The following is an 18,345-nucleotide window of genomic DNA, read 5'->3' as shown; positions in this document are numbered from 1 at the left end:
TCAATACAATTAGCATGTCAAGTCTCCTCATCTGGATCAAGGTTCAATATCCTCCCAACCAACATCTCAGCAGGATTTTTTTTTCAATAATTGAAATAACAAATATATATATAGAAGTTCAAAGGACATACAACAACCAAAATGATTTTTAAAGGAAGAACAAAAGTAGACAATTAAAATGACCTGATTTTAAGCTAACGTAATCAACAATGTAATATTGGCTTAAGCAAACACAGATCAATTAAATAGAACTCAGAAGAGTCCCAGATATAATGGTCATACAAGGTCTTTTCAACAAAGGGTCCCGGTATATTTAGATATCCACATGGAATAAAAATAAATGAATAAACCATTACTCACTTTCAACTCTGTGCAACAATTTGAAGAAAAATATTTTAAAAATAAAATTTGATGGCATCAAAATGAAAAAATATATGTTTTTCAAAAGATTATGTTGAAAGAAGAAAAGGCAAGACTAAGAGAACATACCAACAAAATACATATTAAAGAATATAGGACTGACAAAGGACTTATCCAGACTAAAAATCTCTTAGTACTACAATAAAATAAATGACACTATCAAACAATGTGCACAAGAGATATGAAAACATGGAGAGATACAGATGTCAACTAACCACATGAAAAGACACTCAACTTTCTCATCATTTACAAAATGAAAATTAATAAAAAATACCTATAAAAAGAAAAAAAAAACTAACAATACCAGTTGTTGTCAAAAACGTCAAGCAACTAGAATTTACATACATTGCTGATGGGAATACAAAATGGGACATTCACTTTGAAAAACATTTTGACAAACATATCAAAAAAGGTAAACATACATACACTATATGACCCAGTAATCCCAGTGCTCAAAATCTGTCCAAAAGAAATGAATACAAAGTTTTATATGAATGTCCACAGTAGCTTTACTCATGAGAGACATCAGCTGGCAAATGGATTATTCAAACTGTGGGATTTCCATGAAAAACTATCTAGCCTTCAAGAGAATCACACTTATGAATGCATGCAATAACATGGATGAATGTCAAAAGCATTACTCTAAGTAAAAGAGTCCAGATACAAAAAACTACATACTATATATGATTCCAGTTTATAAAACTCTTTAATGGGCAAAACCAAAGCAGATGAGTGATTAGGCAAGCAGTGGGGTGCAGAGGACTGATTGTAAGGGGAACACAAAACTTTTTCAGAAGGATAGAAATATTCCGTATCATGATTATGGTGGTAATTACACAATCATAATAAATTTGTCAGAACTAATCAAATTCAACATTTAAATGGAAAGATTTCAATGTGCCCAAATTATACTTCAATACTGTTGACAAAAAAAAAAAAAAAAAGACGACATACTTTATATTCCACCTATATGGAGTACAACTCTCCTTCGGTTCCTATATCAACCCTACAAATGGTCATGGGAAATAGATAATTTTGAGTTATACAGGAAACTCAAAATGATGTTGTATGATCTATCCATTTTACAGAATACTAGCTCAATTTTTCTGAAGAAGAAATTGAGGTTTGGAAAGTCACTATGACATTGGATTCTCACAAAAACCCCAGGAGGTGCTAGGATATATAATTATGATCCCTATTATAAATGAGACAAAACCAAACAATGACATTATACAAAATATTAATTTTACAACATTAATTCTGATATTACAAAATTATACTTGATAATTATCTATTATGTCATTATCAAGATCAGATTAATCAACCAAATGAAACAATAACAAAGTATGAAAAAGAATTATACTGTTGAACAATTTTTATATTAACTCATAGAAAGACTTAAATGGAATACTGAAATTGAAGCCTGTAAATTATTTTGAGACACTAGTATTTTTTCATTATATTAAAAAGGAAACCTTGAATCACTCAATAAAACATGAAAAACAACTTATTTCAGAGACTCCTTTAAAAGGATCTAAATAACCCATGCATTGAGGGTACAGCATATCAGTTTGATGGCTTTATATATTCTCATGACTATAAAGTTTATAACTGTTGACTTCTATGTCATAAAATAAACAGACTGTACTGTGAATCTTACATCACCAACCAGATATGTTATTTTTGGTTAAATCTTACATAAAAATATCATGATCCTATTGAATATTCCAGTAAGTAACAAATCATGTGAAAGTATTAGAGGTCTCCAGGTTCAAATTCTTTTGGAATGGTTAGTGGGCATTAAAGAAATTAACAATAAAACTAGATGGTATTCTTATGTAATGAAAGGTTATTAACTATGGAATAAGTTTTTCTTAGTGAAGTATCATTTAGATGATGTTCCAAATGTTAGAAAATCTGGACTATAAAATTTATTCTCTGACCTCAATGAGATATTGTGAAACTTCTTTTACTTAGATTTACTTAGCTTTAAATGAAATATAAGCATTTATAACTCATACTTTTTGTAGATATCTGGCAGAAATTATAGACAGTAGGCTGGGGTGTGGCTCACTGGCAGAGCACTTGCCTAGCATGTGTGAGGTACCACATAAAAATAAATAAAAATAAAGGTTCATCCATAACTAAAAATACATATATATTTAAAAAAGACTTGAAAAAAATAAATTATAGAGTGTGGATTTAAGTTCCACACACAAGCATGGCAGAAATGCATTCAAAAGAAGTGTGCGAAGTATATGAAACTGTTTGAAGGTTAAAATGAAATACCTAATATAAAACTCTTTATTTAGTTTTATGTTTTTACAATATTATTTTTAAGTATTTAATTTGCTCAAGAGACTCAAGAAATTTTTATCTAGACTTCACATACAAACTTCAATGGGAAACAATAAATTACTTTTATGCAGATAATATAAGAAGTAAAATAAGACAAATTCACTCCTTTTCTACTTCTCTAAGTTGCTAAAAATGGGGAGAAAATTAAAACTCACCTTTGCCTGCAGGCTGAGGTACTGCAAACCCAGGCAATAAAAAGGGTGCTCCTGTGGTAATACCAGCTGGTTTGAGTTCACTGACACCATATGTTGTTAGGGAAGTTATCAGATTAACCAGATCTTTCAAGGCATCTTTGGATTCTGCCTCTTTTGCTTGTTCCAATCTAGAAAAAGTATTATTTTAGCAAATTTTTTTTGTTTTGTTGTATCCTCAAAGTTAATTACAGAAAGCATTTTCAGATTTAGTAAACAAAACTAGAAAATACTCTGAGTTTTCTTTTGCAATTTTTCCTATATAAAAACATACTTTAAAAATTTATGAATTGTATTAAAAGACATATTTCCCTCAGTTACTAAAGAGTAGTTTTATTCTTTGTATCTAAATTCAGCTTTCATATCTGTGTTCTGCATTTGACAATTTTTACTCTAACTTCACTTCTTCGACTCTGTTGTCAGAATAGAGTAAAAAGAAGGGAGTAAAGCCTAAAGGACACCAGAATATATAATTAATAAATGTTTCATTTTCCTATAATCACAAATCCCATTGTTTACTTTGATTTCAATAAAAAAAAAAAAAACCTGAGTAAATGTTGAAAATATATTCTTAAATTGTGGGGTTTTACCTAAGCAAGAGATCACAAAGAAAATTATATCCTTGCCATATCCGAAAATCATCCAGAAGTGTTTGAGAAACATCACTGGAGTCTTTGAGAAAACAAGAAAGCCCAGCAAACATTTCGACAATTTCTAGGGGAGATAGGTCATCTGATTGCTGCATATTCTGAACACAAGTAGATAAACATTCTTTTTCTGTAAGAATAAAGAAATAAATATGTATTATGTCCGCTGCCCAAGAAAATTTTCTTCAATCTTACCTGGTGTTTAATGAAACATTAAATTTTAATGAATCTGTAAAACACTATGAGATAAATGTTACACCTTCAAAAACTAAACATATGATTCAAATTCATTGTAAAATTCTCCTTCTAAAGTAGATAACAAAGGGTTATATAGGAATGTGCTAGAAAGAATTGATTTTATTATAGTTCTCACATCATACTTTAATGTTTATCATCAAACAAAATGATTGGCTACTGATAAATTTTTTGATTTTTTCTGTTGATACAGTAACAGGCTGAAAAAAATTTAAAAGTATCTTCAAAGTTTAAGAAGGAAAAATCCATTAATTATTTAACATTCAAATAAAATTGAACATACACCAATACAGATTTAAGGGATAGATATCTTAAATGTTTTAGGAAATAAAATTTTCAAAATTATGATTATACTATATGTTGTTAGCTTAAAGTACAGTTGTATCCCATCACTGACTTTAAGGATCTAGTGTCACATATAAAAAGCTAAGAGCAACACAAGCATAAAAGGAAGGAACATTTAATGACTAATTCATGTATTAAATATTAGTTTTCACATTTATCATTTAATATTACAAGTGAACAAATAGTTGTATTATTTTGAAAGAGTTTCAGGGCAATAATATATATTTAAAAAGTGAATAACTTAAGACACTGTAGAAATTCTCTCTTTAGACATTTTAAAGAATAGTTGAATATATGAATTAAGCACATAAATTTCTCCTTAGTGATAAAGAATTCACTTAATTCTATTTTGTATCAGAGAGATTACTACAGGTTATATATGAAACAGATTCACAAAGACTGGTAACAATAGCATACTCACTCTTTTTTCAGTAACAAAAGAGAGAAGAATAGGGTATGACACAGGACTTACCTTGGATGATTGAAATTTACACAATGATGAAAAATAATTTTAACTCTTGAGAATATCTATCATACAGAACAAATGAGAATTTCTTACTTTTGAAGTGTTCCACAAATTTAAAAATAATTTTCTCCTAGAAAATTTATTTTTTAATTTAGAGGCCAATTTTTGGATCATTGAGAGATAATTTTAAAAATCTGTCATCAAATGAAGAAAAATAGAAGAGATTCAGAAAACTCGCAATGAATATATAGAGATATTCACCATGAATATACTTGACTACATTGACACTAAGACCATGGCGGGATATGGTCATAAGGACTTCTCCAGCACTCTTCCTCCAAGGCAAATTATAGGGAGGGCACCAAGAGGTTATTGCACTGAATAAAAGCTGGAGATCATCTTTCTGAGCCAGCTCCTCCGCTGGAGAAACAAAGCTGCAGAGTTTCACTAAGATCTAAAAGACAAAACAAAACAAGAGTGCATACAGTAAATAAATAGGTGAGGAAAGGGAAAAGCTAGAAAAGGACATGATCTCAAACATTACTAAAAAATTCAGGGTAAGTGTTGCACAATATCATTAAAACCACAATGATTAGCGCTCACTGGCAACATTAAAAAAGACATCTGAAGTTTAGAAGTGTGTTATGTTAAAACAGTAACCAAATCTACTTATATCAGCTTATTTAAAAAATATCTTTATTATCCCCTTTCTTCACCATGGTAATTTTGCCTACCTCTGTCTAATACAGGATAAAACCACTACCTTTCACGTTTGACACCCTCTCTTTCTAATTTAGTTCTTTAGTTCTTAGTTTACAAGGTGAAATGTAATTTTCTTCTCTAAAAAGAATAGTCTCAAGGAGATAAGAAATTAAAAACATCTCGAAAATACAGATATTTTTAAATCGTTTCAATTTTGTCAAGTAGAAGGGTATATTTGAATAATATAAATCATCTTAATTTCGAAGTATCTTTATATTGTGTCTAGTTGCCACAAACCTTGTTAAGTGTGGATTTCATCAACTCTAGAATGAAACTGATTTCTTAACCATGAGTTGCACTGTACGTGCACCACAAGTGCTTGCAGCATTGAGCACCTGCTCCCTGGGGAATTCAACAGTGGTTTCTGTCCTCAACAGATGTCCCTACAATCCCAGTTCAGTATCAGGAAAAGTTTTTTCTTTGCTAAATCTTCTCAATTAAATATTTTTTAAAACAAAAATTATGAAATCAGTTGATTCTCTTAAAGAAGAGAGCTTCATGAAATTTGTATATTTTGAAATCAGTAGGAAAATTTCTAAATAGGAAAAGAGGTATTTGAAATATCACTTTTTGTCTGAGAAAGCTAGGTCTTCCTTTTTTTTTTTTTTAAATTCATTGCATTAACACGTTTAGATACAAAAGCTTCCTAGTTCATAACTGCCAAATATCAAAAACTAAAATTTTTCTGAATAAAAAATTCAGAAAACAGTAAAATATTTATATAATTGGTAAATATGAATAGTTCCCCAAGCCTAGACAAGCTGCTAGATATAGGATGTCCATAAATATGTGTCATATGTGCATATTTTCCCATATGTAAATACAGACCATCAAATGTAACAAACAGGTATATGCTCAAAGGGGTTTAATGTTGATTAAATACTTCATTGCTTTTGACTCTGCCTTATGTGAGTAGAGGGACAGATGTCATTTTTCTAATTTGTAACATAGAAAACAAAACCAAAATAGTAAAATAATTTTTCCCAGCCAAATCCCTAGTCTCAAAAATAAACCTGATTTAATGATTCCACGAATCTGTTGACTGCTAAGATAATTGGTTCTTAGTCTTTATAGGCAAAATGATTCTTAAAATTGTCTACTATAATCCTTTCATTTTACGAAATAGAAAAGCAAAGAGTCTACTTCACATTCCTCGTCTGTCTGCCCCTACACTAATCACTTCTATTTGTAGGGGCTCTGCTACAAAGCCCAATCAAGTGTGGCAGAGCAGTAATTGGTCACATCAACAAAGAATGAATGCCTGCATGAAACAGTACCAACCGGTAAGGTCCCAGGAAACCATCTGTCACATAATACAAACACAGGGATTTCATCTATCATAAAACACTTAATGAGCTTATCTCAATTGGTTTTCTAAACAAAATGATGAAAGTAGTATTTAGCCCATGATGAGGCACTAAAACAAAAGAAGTGATGCAGTAAAAGCAGCACTGGACGGCAGTGGGGCAGTGAGGTTCTCAGCACTGCTCCTCTCATGCACAAGGACACTGGTTTCCAAAACTCAAATGAGGGATCTGATTTAAATAATACTCTGAGTTCCTTTTGGTCTTAACATACAATAATAACAGAATATTAATATGAGCCCCACATTATTGCAAATCAGCATCCAGTGGTATCAAATACAGTAATTTTTTTAGGTATTAAAAGAAATCTTCACTATGCTTACACATAAAATGCAGCATCCATTTACTGTCTAAGACATTAATTAGTTCTGTAGAAGGGCTTTAATGAAATGCGGCTGCTATTCTAAACAGCAAAGGCTAATCTGCCCACATTCATCAACAAGGTCTTCGAGCAGTTTCATTCCTATACCACCTATTTTTTCACTTATTTCCATGGCTCTTCTTATTAGATCTGATGTGGGGGGTCAGACAAGTCTGAGTTCTAGCTCTGTTCTGCCATTTGCTCACATGATCATTTGGGGGAAAAACACCAAAGCTCTGAAGCTCTGGGGCAGATGCGATGAGATATTAACCACAAGCACAAAAAATATCTAATAAAGTAAATGTTCAATAAATATGTATTTAGTATTTTATTTGATAATCCCAGTCTGTTTCTTCCATAAACTGTGTTGGCATCCCTCTCCCCTGTCCTTTAACCACTAGCACCTGGTCAAAGCAGTTAGTGATTCATGAAGGAAAGGCTCCTGAAACCCAGCGTGACATGCCACTGTCATCTACTCCTGGCCCACCTTCTCTACTGCAGATGCACTGTCCTCTCTATTCTATGATCATGGCAACAGCAATCAGACTTACTTTTACCCAAGTGTCTACTATGTATTGAGTGGAGAACCACAGCTTTATGAAATACCTCATTTAAACCTCACAAAATTCATTTAGGTAGGTATCACTATTTCATTTTAAAGGTGACAAATCTGCATTTCACGTTTTACACAACTTCAGAGACACTGATTGAAAGGTACTACTGTTGTTTTTTACTTTTCACTATAGTAAAAAACTCATAAAATTTACAACCTTAACCATTTTAAGTTTGTGGTATAGCAGTGTTAATAATATGCATGCAGTTATATAACAGATCACTAGAAATTTTTCATCTTGCAAAATTGAAACTTTATACTCTGAACAATTATCTTTTCTTCTAGTTTTTTATTTTTGTTGTTGTTGTTATTGTTCTAATTGTTAACAACTTTAGATACCTGGTATAAGTATAACTGTGCAATATTTATCTTTTTGAATCAAATGTGTTTTTATACTTACCTTTTTGTATCAAATGAGTTTTTATACTATATAATAATGAACCATAGGCAGACTGCATTCTAATTGTTTGTAGGTTGCTTGCTGTAATTTTTCTTCCAAGAAGCAATATCATACATGATGACTACATTAGGAGACAAAGTCCATTAAACCCGCCTTCACCCATAATGCTATTAAAAAGAATAATGGTAACAATGGAAAAGAGTTCTCAAGGCAGGAAACAGAGAAGGTGTCTGGGGCCACTAAAATAAACTGTCTTTTATAAGTGAAATATTTACAGGCTAGAGAATTCCTGCATATAAAGAGCTACTGAATATAATTTCTTGACATTAAGAAACATTGCCCAAATCTTAATATGACTACCAAAAAATTTTCCCTAGGCTAGTTCAATATGAAGATGCTATTGGTATATCAAATGTAATATTAATATCTGTTTAGAGGAACAAATTCGCTAATGCCTCACTCAAATAATACTGAAAAGAATATTTCAACATTCTCTCTGCAGATCTAAAATACGTTATAGTTATATAAGATAAAATCATAATAAGCAAAACAAAATACTATAAAAAACTGGAATAAACAGAGCATCTACTTCAGGAGTGCACCATTTCAGTTTAAATAAAGCTATGGACACAGCCACGCAAATAGCACCTTTCATACCTGAACAAAAACTTTCTGGAGTAGTCCTCGACGTTCTGCTAGAGGTAGCTCATTCTGTGCACCTCCAACTGCCTCAGGCACATGTGGAAGGTCAAAAAACAGATATAAACATTTAACCAGGGTGGAAGGCACTGACATCGTTGTCATGCAGTCCACAGTTTTCTGGAAAACAAACCAATAAATAAGTGAATAGACAGGCATAACAGTAATTGGTAAAGGTGAATAATTCACAAATGTTAAGCCAGAAAAGTATTTATTAAGATAATGTTTTAAACGTATGTAAAAATTACAAAATAACGCCTTTCTGAGAAACACTCAATTTCTAACATTTGGACAAATTTGCTTAGATCAAATATTGAGATTGGCTTTTGTTATATAGTAAATTAATTATTAAATTTTGGATTTGTTAAGCAGCATAAGCATGTTTCAAAAAACATAAATTTTAGGATTTTGAGGCAAAGGTACTTAATAACCATGAACTTGGGGAACTACTTAATTTCCTTGGGCCTCACATTTCTCTATTATAAAATGGATAGAATGTTACATACTTCTTAGCCTAATGTTATGGTTATATAAAATAACAGATTCAAAGACATATGACCATTAAAAATATTAAAGTTTACTACTATAATTTTTATCTTTAGTCTTTTTATAGATTCTTGAAGCTGGAAGGACAATTGAGAGATACAATAATCCCTGACCTAAATATGTCTCAATACTTATCATTTTCTTTTCAAAGGAAAAAATTCTACACCTCTGTGTAGTAAACAGTTCAATATTGTTAAGAAGCATAAAACAATAATAATCCAAATTTTCCATGGTGCAGTTTTGTATTAAAAAGTCACTGTGAATCTCATGTTTGCTTCTCTTTCAATTTGCAGCTGCTTCCAGATGCAAATGGCCTCTCCTTCTCTTGGGCTCTGTAAATCTCATGTGAATGCTTCTAATTGGCTTGTTCTAACTAGGAGTAGGGGCCTTTGCTTTCTCCTCTGCTAAGCCAGGAGACCACGGAGCAGAAATGATGTTGAATGAACAATTATCTAGCCAAATTAACAGATATTGAGATGAACACATAGTTTTCATTTAATATGATGAATTCTGTTAATGGATTTTTAAATATCAAGCCATATTTGAAATAAAACCCATGTTATCTTGCTGTACTTCCTAATACATTGTCAAACTTGATTTATTAAAACTGTATTTTGTCTAATTGGGCATTTTACATTTATGAGAGAATTTTGTAGTTACATTTTATTATGATATCCTTGTCTGATTTTGGTACCAAGATTATACTTGTTTATACAATAAATTGGCAAGGTTTTAATACACACACACAAAGTCTTGCCAACAGGTTGGCATCATCTGTTGATTAGTTTATTTAGTTTCCCATCAAACAGTTATTGAATGCCTAGGGTAAGTCTTTCTGTGTGCATGAAGATGGGCATGCAAAGATGAAGCAGCCCTGCCCTTCAGAAAGCCAAAGTTTACTAGTAAATCTATTAGATTTGTAAGTCACTGCTACCTCTGAAGTCTAACAATGGCAGTGTAGACAGGCTAACATGAAGGGGAAATGATAAACACTGCCTGGAATGAAACAGAAAAGTGTACAAATTTAAAATAAGGAGGGAAGATCACCTAAAGACACACAGAAAGTTAAGTCATATGGTACATTTAAGAAACCAGAGTTCCACATTGCTGACTCCTGAAAAGTCTCACACACAAAAAACGACAACAACAACAAAAAAACTAATCTTCAATTAAGTGTTCACTGCTCAACAGGTATACCTCAACTACTCCTCAAGTCAACCCTAAGGTAGATCCTCTGACCCTAATCTTATAAAGGAGGGAACTGAAGCTCATCATTTATATACCTTGCTTCAGGTTAGAGAGTTAATCAAGTGATCCACAATGTGTATAAGCAAACAACCTATGAAAACAGTCTCACATTTTAGTCTGAATTTTATTTTACTGGCAATGAACACCCAATTAAATGTTACATAAAAAAGTGGCAGAACCAGAATTCAGGTATCAGTTGGTGGTAGTATAGACCATAAATTAAATATAGAGAGCCAGATGGCAAGGGCAATTAGCAACTAAAACAGAAAAACACATGCGAGATGGTGTCTGAATTAATGAAATAACAGGACGAGAGGAGAAAGAGCTTCAGGAACAATACCGTGTAAGAACTAGCCTCTTTCTAAATATCAAATATTATTTTCTGCCTCAAAAACGCTACCTCTGCACTATCTACCTACCATTTACTATCACTTGCCACCACAACATTTAGTTAAAGTATCTGCTATGTCTCAAACTTCCCTTAATTTTTCATTTCTCCTATCCTTCTTTTAAAAAAGTTCAACTCTCACATTTCTATTTTAATAGCACTAAACATATGCCATTATTGTATTTTATGGTACTATCTTCCTCTGTTTCATTTCTGTCGTCTGTATTTTGAGCTAGGACCATTTTTCCATATCTCTTTATCTCACTGTTGCCAACAGAAAACAGCACTCAAACAAAAAATGCAGCTCAAAATGTAACACTAAATTTGCTTTCAAATGTATCATTTTCCACTTAAGACTGCTACTAGCTTCCCCTTCCTATTAAGCAAAGCAATAATTTTTAATTTTCATCTTATCACAGATAGATATAAGGTATAACTTGGCATCCCATGTAGTATTTGGCAACATTTAAAATTGTTGTGATTAGGTTTCTCCCAATTCTTTTCTTATACTTTTAAGGCTGTTTATTCATTTGTGCATGTTTAAGATAATCCACATAACTGAGTTTCTACCATTGTTAGGTATCATGGCAGGACATGATCTGCTCACAAATGAGAAGGAAAGATAAAACATACAGAAAATATGAATAAAACTAAGAAATATTACAATTAAAATCTGTATTAAACATTAAATCTTAATAGTAATCATTTAAATTAAATTTTAAAGTTTCAATAACATATACAGATATGTTACTGTAAACCAAATTCTGATACAGCAGCATAGAGGCACTTACACAATCAATAGAAATAGAACTGGAATTCTGTTAGTCATCCAGTACAGTTACTGATACCTGAAACTGGACTATCTCAAGTTTATGTAAAGTGATCAACCATTTCTATTTGCCTGGAACTAAGAGGTTTCCTGGGATGCAGAACTTTGTATGCTAAAATGTGGAAAGTTCAAGAAAACAAGAACAAGTTGGTCATGCTGATTCCCTGAGTAAAACAAACAAACAAACATAGTGAACAAACAGAAACAGACTATTCCAAGTGCTAATTACTTTAGACTGGTGACTAGTTTCAGGATACCATTACTAAAAAGTATGTATTATTTCTGCAGGGACCACTCACTGTACTATGTAATGTGTGTCATAGTAACCTTTATTGAATGATGTGAGGTGTTTAAAGGCCATTGTAATATGGACAACAGACATGTCCAAGATTGGTTACTGACTTTTATAGGTAATCTACTCTGGATATTCCTATGAATAAATCTCCTTCGTTCCAAGAACATCAAAGACCAAAAATCAAGTGTCTAAATGGCTCATAAAGAGTATGTATAAGATGTACCATGTCAGATACTTAAAATTCATCTTAAGGAAATAAAAAGCAATCTCCATAATAAATTAATTGAGAAGGGAATATCCATTATCCTGATATATCAATATTTCCTATTCTCTATAAATATCAAAAACAGTTAAGTATTTTCCATGTCATTCACAACTTACCAGCTGAGTGGACTTAGATGAATAGTGATTTTTTTACACTAGTTTCCCTAACATGGGTTATACAAGTGTTGGGCTAGGCCTGATGGACCCAGAGCTCCTAGGCTACTTGCCTCCAGTCATGAGTAGTCCAACTCTTTGCCTAGAATGCCGTAAAGATGGCATCAGATTTTTGAGTTGTGACAAAGATGAAAAACACTCTTCTGAGTTATGTATTTTGTCATGAACAAAGTACATAAAATACTAAATTAAGCTTGTCACAGAGATTATAAGAAACTGGAAGTAATGTTTTAAAGAGTTAGAAGAACACAAAGGGCTATCATATTATCTTTTTTTTTTTCTTTTTTTATTATAAACAAATGGGATACATGTTGTTTCTCTGTTTGTACATGGCGTAAAGGCATACCATTTGTGTAATCATAAATTTACATAGAGCAATGTTGTTTGATTCATTCTGTTATTTTTTCCCTTCCCCCCACCCCTCCCACCCCTCTTTACCCTCTATACAGTAGTTCCTTCCTCCATACTTGCCCCCCTCCCTAACCCTAACTCTAACCCTTCCCTCCCCCACATTATGTGTCAACCTCCACTTATTAGCGATATCATTCGTCCTTTGGCTTTTTGAGATTGGCTTATCTCACTTAGCATGATATTCTCCAATTTCATCCATTTGCCTGCAAATGTCATAATTTTATCATTCTTTATGGCTGAGTAATATTCCATAGTATATATATACCACAGTTTCTTTATCCACTCATCAATTGAAGGGCATCTAGGTTGGTTCCACAGTCTGGCTATTGTGAATTGAGCAGCTATGAACATTGATGTGGCTGTATTTCTGTAGTATGCAGATTTTAAGTCCTTTGGGTATAGGCCAAGGAGTGGGATAGCTGGGTCAAATGGTGGTTCCATTCCAAGTTTTCTAAGGAATCTCCACACTGCTTTCCAGAGTGGCTGCACTAATTTGCAGCCCCACCAGCAGTGTATGAGTGTACCTTTCTCCCCACATCCTCGCCAACACCTGTTGTTGCTCGTATTCTTGATAATCGCCATTCTAATTGGGGTCAGATGGAATCTTAGGGTGGTTTTGATTTGCATTTCTCTTATTACTAGAGATGTTGAACATTTTTCCATATGTTTGTTGATTGCTTGTAGATCTTCTTCTGTGAAGTGTCTATTCATTTCCTTAGCCCATTTGTTGACTGGACTGTTTGAATTCTTGGAGTAGAGTTTTTTGAGTTCTTTATAGATTCTGGAGATTAGTGCTCTATCTGAAGTATGATTGGCAAAGATATTCTCCCACTCTGTAGGCTCTTTCTTCGCATTGCTGATAGTTTCCATTGCTGAGAGAAAGCTTTTTAGTTTGAATCTATCCCAGTGGTTGATTCTAGCTTTTATTTCTTGTGCTATGGGAGTCCTGTTAAGGAAGTCTGATCCTAAGCCAACAAGGTGAAGATGTGGACCTACTTTTTCTTCTATAATCTGCAGGGTCTCTGGTCTGATTCCGAGGTCCTTAATCCATTTTGAGTTTAGTTTCGTGCATGGTGAGAGATATGGGTTTAGTTTCATTCTGTTGCGTATGGATTTCCAATTCTCCCAGCACCATTTGTTGAAGAGGCTATCTTTTCTCCATTGCATATTTTTGGCCCCTTTGTCTAGTATGAGAAAATTGTATTTATTTGGGTTTGTGGCCGTGTCCTCTATTCTGTACCATTGATCTACCTTTCTATTTTGGTACCAATACCATGCCGTTTTTGTTACTATTGCTTTGTAGTAGAGTTGAAGATCTGGTATTGCAATACCCCCTGTTTCACTCTTCCTGCTAAGGATTGCTTTAGCTATTCTGGGTTTCTTATTCTTCCAGATGAATTTCATAATTGCCTGCTCTATTTCTGTAAGGTACGTCATTGGGATTTTAATTGGAATTGCACTGAATTTGTATAGCACTTTAGGTAGTATGGCCATTTTGACAATATTAATTCTTCCTATCCAAGAACATGGAAGATCTTTCCATCTTCTAAGGTGTTCTTTAATTTCTTTCCTTAGTGTTGTATAGTTCTCATTGTAGAGGTCTTTCACCTCTTTTGTGAGATTGATTCCCAAGTATTTTATTTTTTTCGAGGCTATTGTGAATGGGGTAGTTTTCCTAATTTCTCTTTCTGATGATTCATCACTTATGTATAAAAATGCGTTGGATTTATGGGCATTGATCTTGTAACCTGCTACTTTACTGAAATCACTTATGAGTTCTAAGAGTTTTCTGGTGGAATTTCCAGGTTCCTCTAAATATATAATCATGTCGTCAGCGAACAGAGATAGTTTGAGTTCTTCTTTTCCAATTCGTATCCCTTTAATTTCTTTGGTTTGTCTAATTGCTCTGGCCAGAGTCTCAAGAACGATGTTGAATAGAAGTGGTGAAAGAGGGCATCCCTGCCTTGTTCCAGTTTTTAGGGGGAATGCTTTCAGTTTTTCACCATTTAGAATGATATTAGCCATGGGCTTAGCATAAATGGCCTTTACAATATTAAGGAATGTTCCCACTATCCCTATTTTTTCTAGTGTTTTGAGCATGAAGGGGTGCTGTATTTTATCAAATGCTTTTTCTGCATCTATTGAAATAATCATGTGATTCTTGACTTTAAGTCTATTAATATGGTGAATTACGTTTATTGATTTCCTGATGTTGAACCAACCTTGCATCCCTGGGATGAAACCCACTTGATCATGGTGCACTATCTTTTTAATATGTTTTTGTATGCGATTTGCTAAAATTTTGTTGAGAATTTTTGCGTCGATGTTCATTAAGGATATTGGTCTGAAATTTTCTTTCCTTGATGAGTCTCTGTCTGGTTTAGGTATCAGTGTGATATTGGCTTCATAGAATGAGTTTGGGAGGGTTCCCTCCTCTTCTATTTTATGGAATACTTTGAGAAGTATTGGAATGAGCTCTTCCTTAAAGGTTTTGTAGAACTCGGCTGAGAACCCATCTGGCCCCGGACTTTTCTTTGTTGGTAGGCTTTTGATGACTTCTTCTATTTCAGTACTTGAAATTGGTCCATTTAAATTGTTTATGTCCTCCTCATTCAGTTTAGGCAATTCATATGTCTCTAGAAACCTGTTGATGTCTTCGAAATTTTCTATTTTGTTGGAGTATAGATTTTCAAAATAGCTTCTAATTATGTTTTGTATTTCCATCCTGTCTGTTGTGATATTTCCTTGTTCATTCCGAATTTTAGTGATTTGGGTTTTCTCTCGTCTTCTCTTTGTTAGTGTGGCTAAAGGTTTATCAATTTTGTTTATTTTTTCGAAGAACCAACTATTTATTTTGTCAATTTTTTGTATTGTTTCTTTTGTTTCAATTTCATTGATTTCAGCTCTGAGTTTAACTATTTCCTGTCTTCTACTACTTTTGGTGCTGTTCTGTTCTTCTTTTTCTAAGGCTTTGAGCTGTAGTGTTAGGTTGTTTATTTGTTGAGTTTTACTTCTTTTATTAAATGCGCTCCATGAAACAAATTTCCCTCTAAGTACTGCTTTCATAGTGTCCCAGAGATTTTGATATGATGTTTCTTTGTTCTCATTTACCTCTAAGAATTTTTTAATTTCCTTCCTAATATCTTCTGTTATCCATTCATCATATAATAGCATATTGTTTAATCTCCAGATGTTGGAATAGTTTCTGTGTTTTACTCTTTCATTTATTTCTAACTTCAATCCATTATGATCTGATAGAACACATGCTAGTGTCTCTATCTTCTTGTATTTGCTAACATTAGCTTTGTGGCATAATATATGGTCTATTTTAGAGAAGGATCCATGTGCTGCTGAGAAGAAAGTGTATTCACTCTTGGTTGGATGGAATATTCTATAAATGTCCGTTAAGTCTAAATTATTGATTGTGTTGTTGAGATCTATGGTTTCTTTGCTCAATTTTTGTCTGGAAGATCTGTCCAGTGGTGAGAGCGGCGTGTTAAAATCACCTAGTATTATTGTGTTGTGGTCTATTTGGTTTCTGAAATTGAGAAGGATTTGTTTGACATACATAGATAAGCCACTGTTTGGGGCATAGATGTTTATGATTGTTATATCTTGCTGATTTATGCTTCCCTTAAGCAGTATGAAATGACCTTCTTTATCCCTTCTGACTAACTTTGGCTTGAAGTCCACATTATCGGAAATGAGGATGGATACTCCAGCTTTTTTGCTGAGTCAATGTGCATGGTATGTTTTTCCCCATCCTTTCACCTTTAATCTATGGGTATCTTTTTCTATGAGGTGAGTCTCTTGCAGGCAACATATTGTTGGATCTTTCTTTTTAAACCAGTCTGCCAGTCTATGTCTTTTGATTGATGAATTCAGGCCATTAACATTCAGGGTTATTATAGAGAAATGATTTGGTTTCCCGGTCATTTGGTTCGTTTTTAAAATTTTGTTTATTTGTTTGACACAACTTGTTTCCTCCTTTATTTGACAATTCCTTTAGGATAATTCCTCCCTTTGCTGATTTGCTTCTTTGTTTTTCATCTCTTCCTCATGGAATATTTTGTTGAGAATGTTCTGTAATGCTGGCTTTCTTTTTGTAAATTCTTTTAGCTTTTGTTTATCATGGAAGAATTTTATTTCATCATCAAATTTGAAGGTAAGTTTTGCTGGGTATAAGATTCTTGGTTGGCATCCATTTTCTTTCAGGGCTTGAAAAATGTTGTTCCAAGCCCTTCTAGCTTTTAGGGTCTGGATTGAAAAATCTGCTGATATGCGTATTGGTTTCCCCCTGAATGTAATTTGGTTCTTTTCTCTCACAGCCTTTAAAATTCTGTCTTTATTTTGTATGTTAGGTATTTTCATTATAATGTGCCTTGGTGTGGGTCTGTTGTAATTTTGTGTATTTGGAGTCCTGTAAGCCTCTTGAACTTGATTTTCCATTTCATTCTTCAGATTTGGGAAATTTTCTGATATTATTTCATTGAATAGGTTGTTCATTCCTTTGGTTTGTTTCTCTAGGCCTTCCTCAATCCCAATAATTCTTAAATTTGGCCTTTTCATGATATCCCATAGTTCTTGTAGATTCTGTTCATGATTTCTTACCATCTTCTCTGTTTGTTCAGCTTTGTTTTCAAGGTTAAATATTTTGTCTTCAATGTCTGAGGTTCTGTCTTTCAGGTGTTCTATCCTATTGGATATGCCTTCTATGGAGTTCTTAATTTGGTTTATTGTTTCCTTCATGTCAAGGATTTCTGTTTGGTTTTTTTTCAATATCTCTAACTCTTTATTGAAATGATCTTTTGCTTCCTGTATTTGCTCTTTTAACTGTCGATTGGTGCGATCAATCAATGCTTGCATTTGCTCTTTCATCTCATCATTCAATGCTTGCATTTGCTCTTTCATCTCCTCGTTTGCTTCTCTGATCATTTTAATTATGGACATTCTGAACTCCTTTTCTGTCATTTCTTCTGCCATGCTGTCATTGGGTTTTATTGATGTAACATCTAGATTTGTTTGCAGCATTTTCTTTCCTTGTTTTCTCATGTTGTTCAGATATCAGTGGACCGCTGAGATATTGCAGATTTCCTCTGTTGATTTACAATGACCCTGAAGATTTCTATATATATCCCCTCTTAGCCTTCAGTAGGCTGAAGTCTTGGAGGAGGTTGATAATGCGGTGCTCCACAAGGAAGCTGCCTCTCTAGGAGTGGTGGCCTTCAGGTGGGGTATATTCCCTGTTAGTGGGCAGAGGTGCCTCCACTTGTTGACCAATGGTCATCCAAAGGGGACCTAGGCTGTGG

The 18,345-nt window shown here is 33.3% G+C and overlaps 1 protein-coding gene across 13 annotated transcripts in view; it reads right to left on the bottom strand.

Moving 5' to 3' along the window:
- Positions 1-18,345, bottom strand: part of WDFY3 (WD repeat and FYVE domain containing 3) — a 269,816-nt gene that overhangs the window by 131,827 nt on the left and 119,644 nt on the right. For all 13 annotated transcript variants that reach the window (XM_079153142.1, XM_079153145.1, XM_079153139.1 and 10 more), the window contains 4 exons: positions 8,840-9,001; positions 4,944-5,136; positions 3,560-3,746; positions 2,934-3,100 (listed from right to left, as the gene is read on the bottom strand). In XM_079153142.1, coding sequence (XP_079009268.1) covers positions 2,934-3,100; positions 3,560-3,746; positions 4,944-5,136; positions 8,840-9,001 — 709 coding nt within the window. The remainder of the gene's footprint in view (positions 1-2,933; positions 3,101-3,559; positions 3,747-4,943; positions 5,137-8,839; positions 9,002-18,345) is intronic.

Source organism: Sciurus vulgaris (assembly GCF_902686455.1).
Source record: "Sciurus vulgaris genome assembly, chromosome: 9".
Lineage (NCBI taxonomy): Eukaryota > Metazoa > Chordata > Mammalia > Rodentia > Sciuridae > Sciurus > Sciurus vulgaris.
This window is presented reverse-complemented; position numbering and strand designations above follow the sequence as displayed.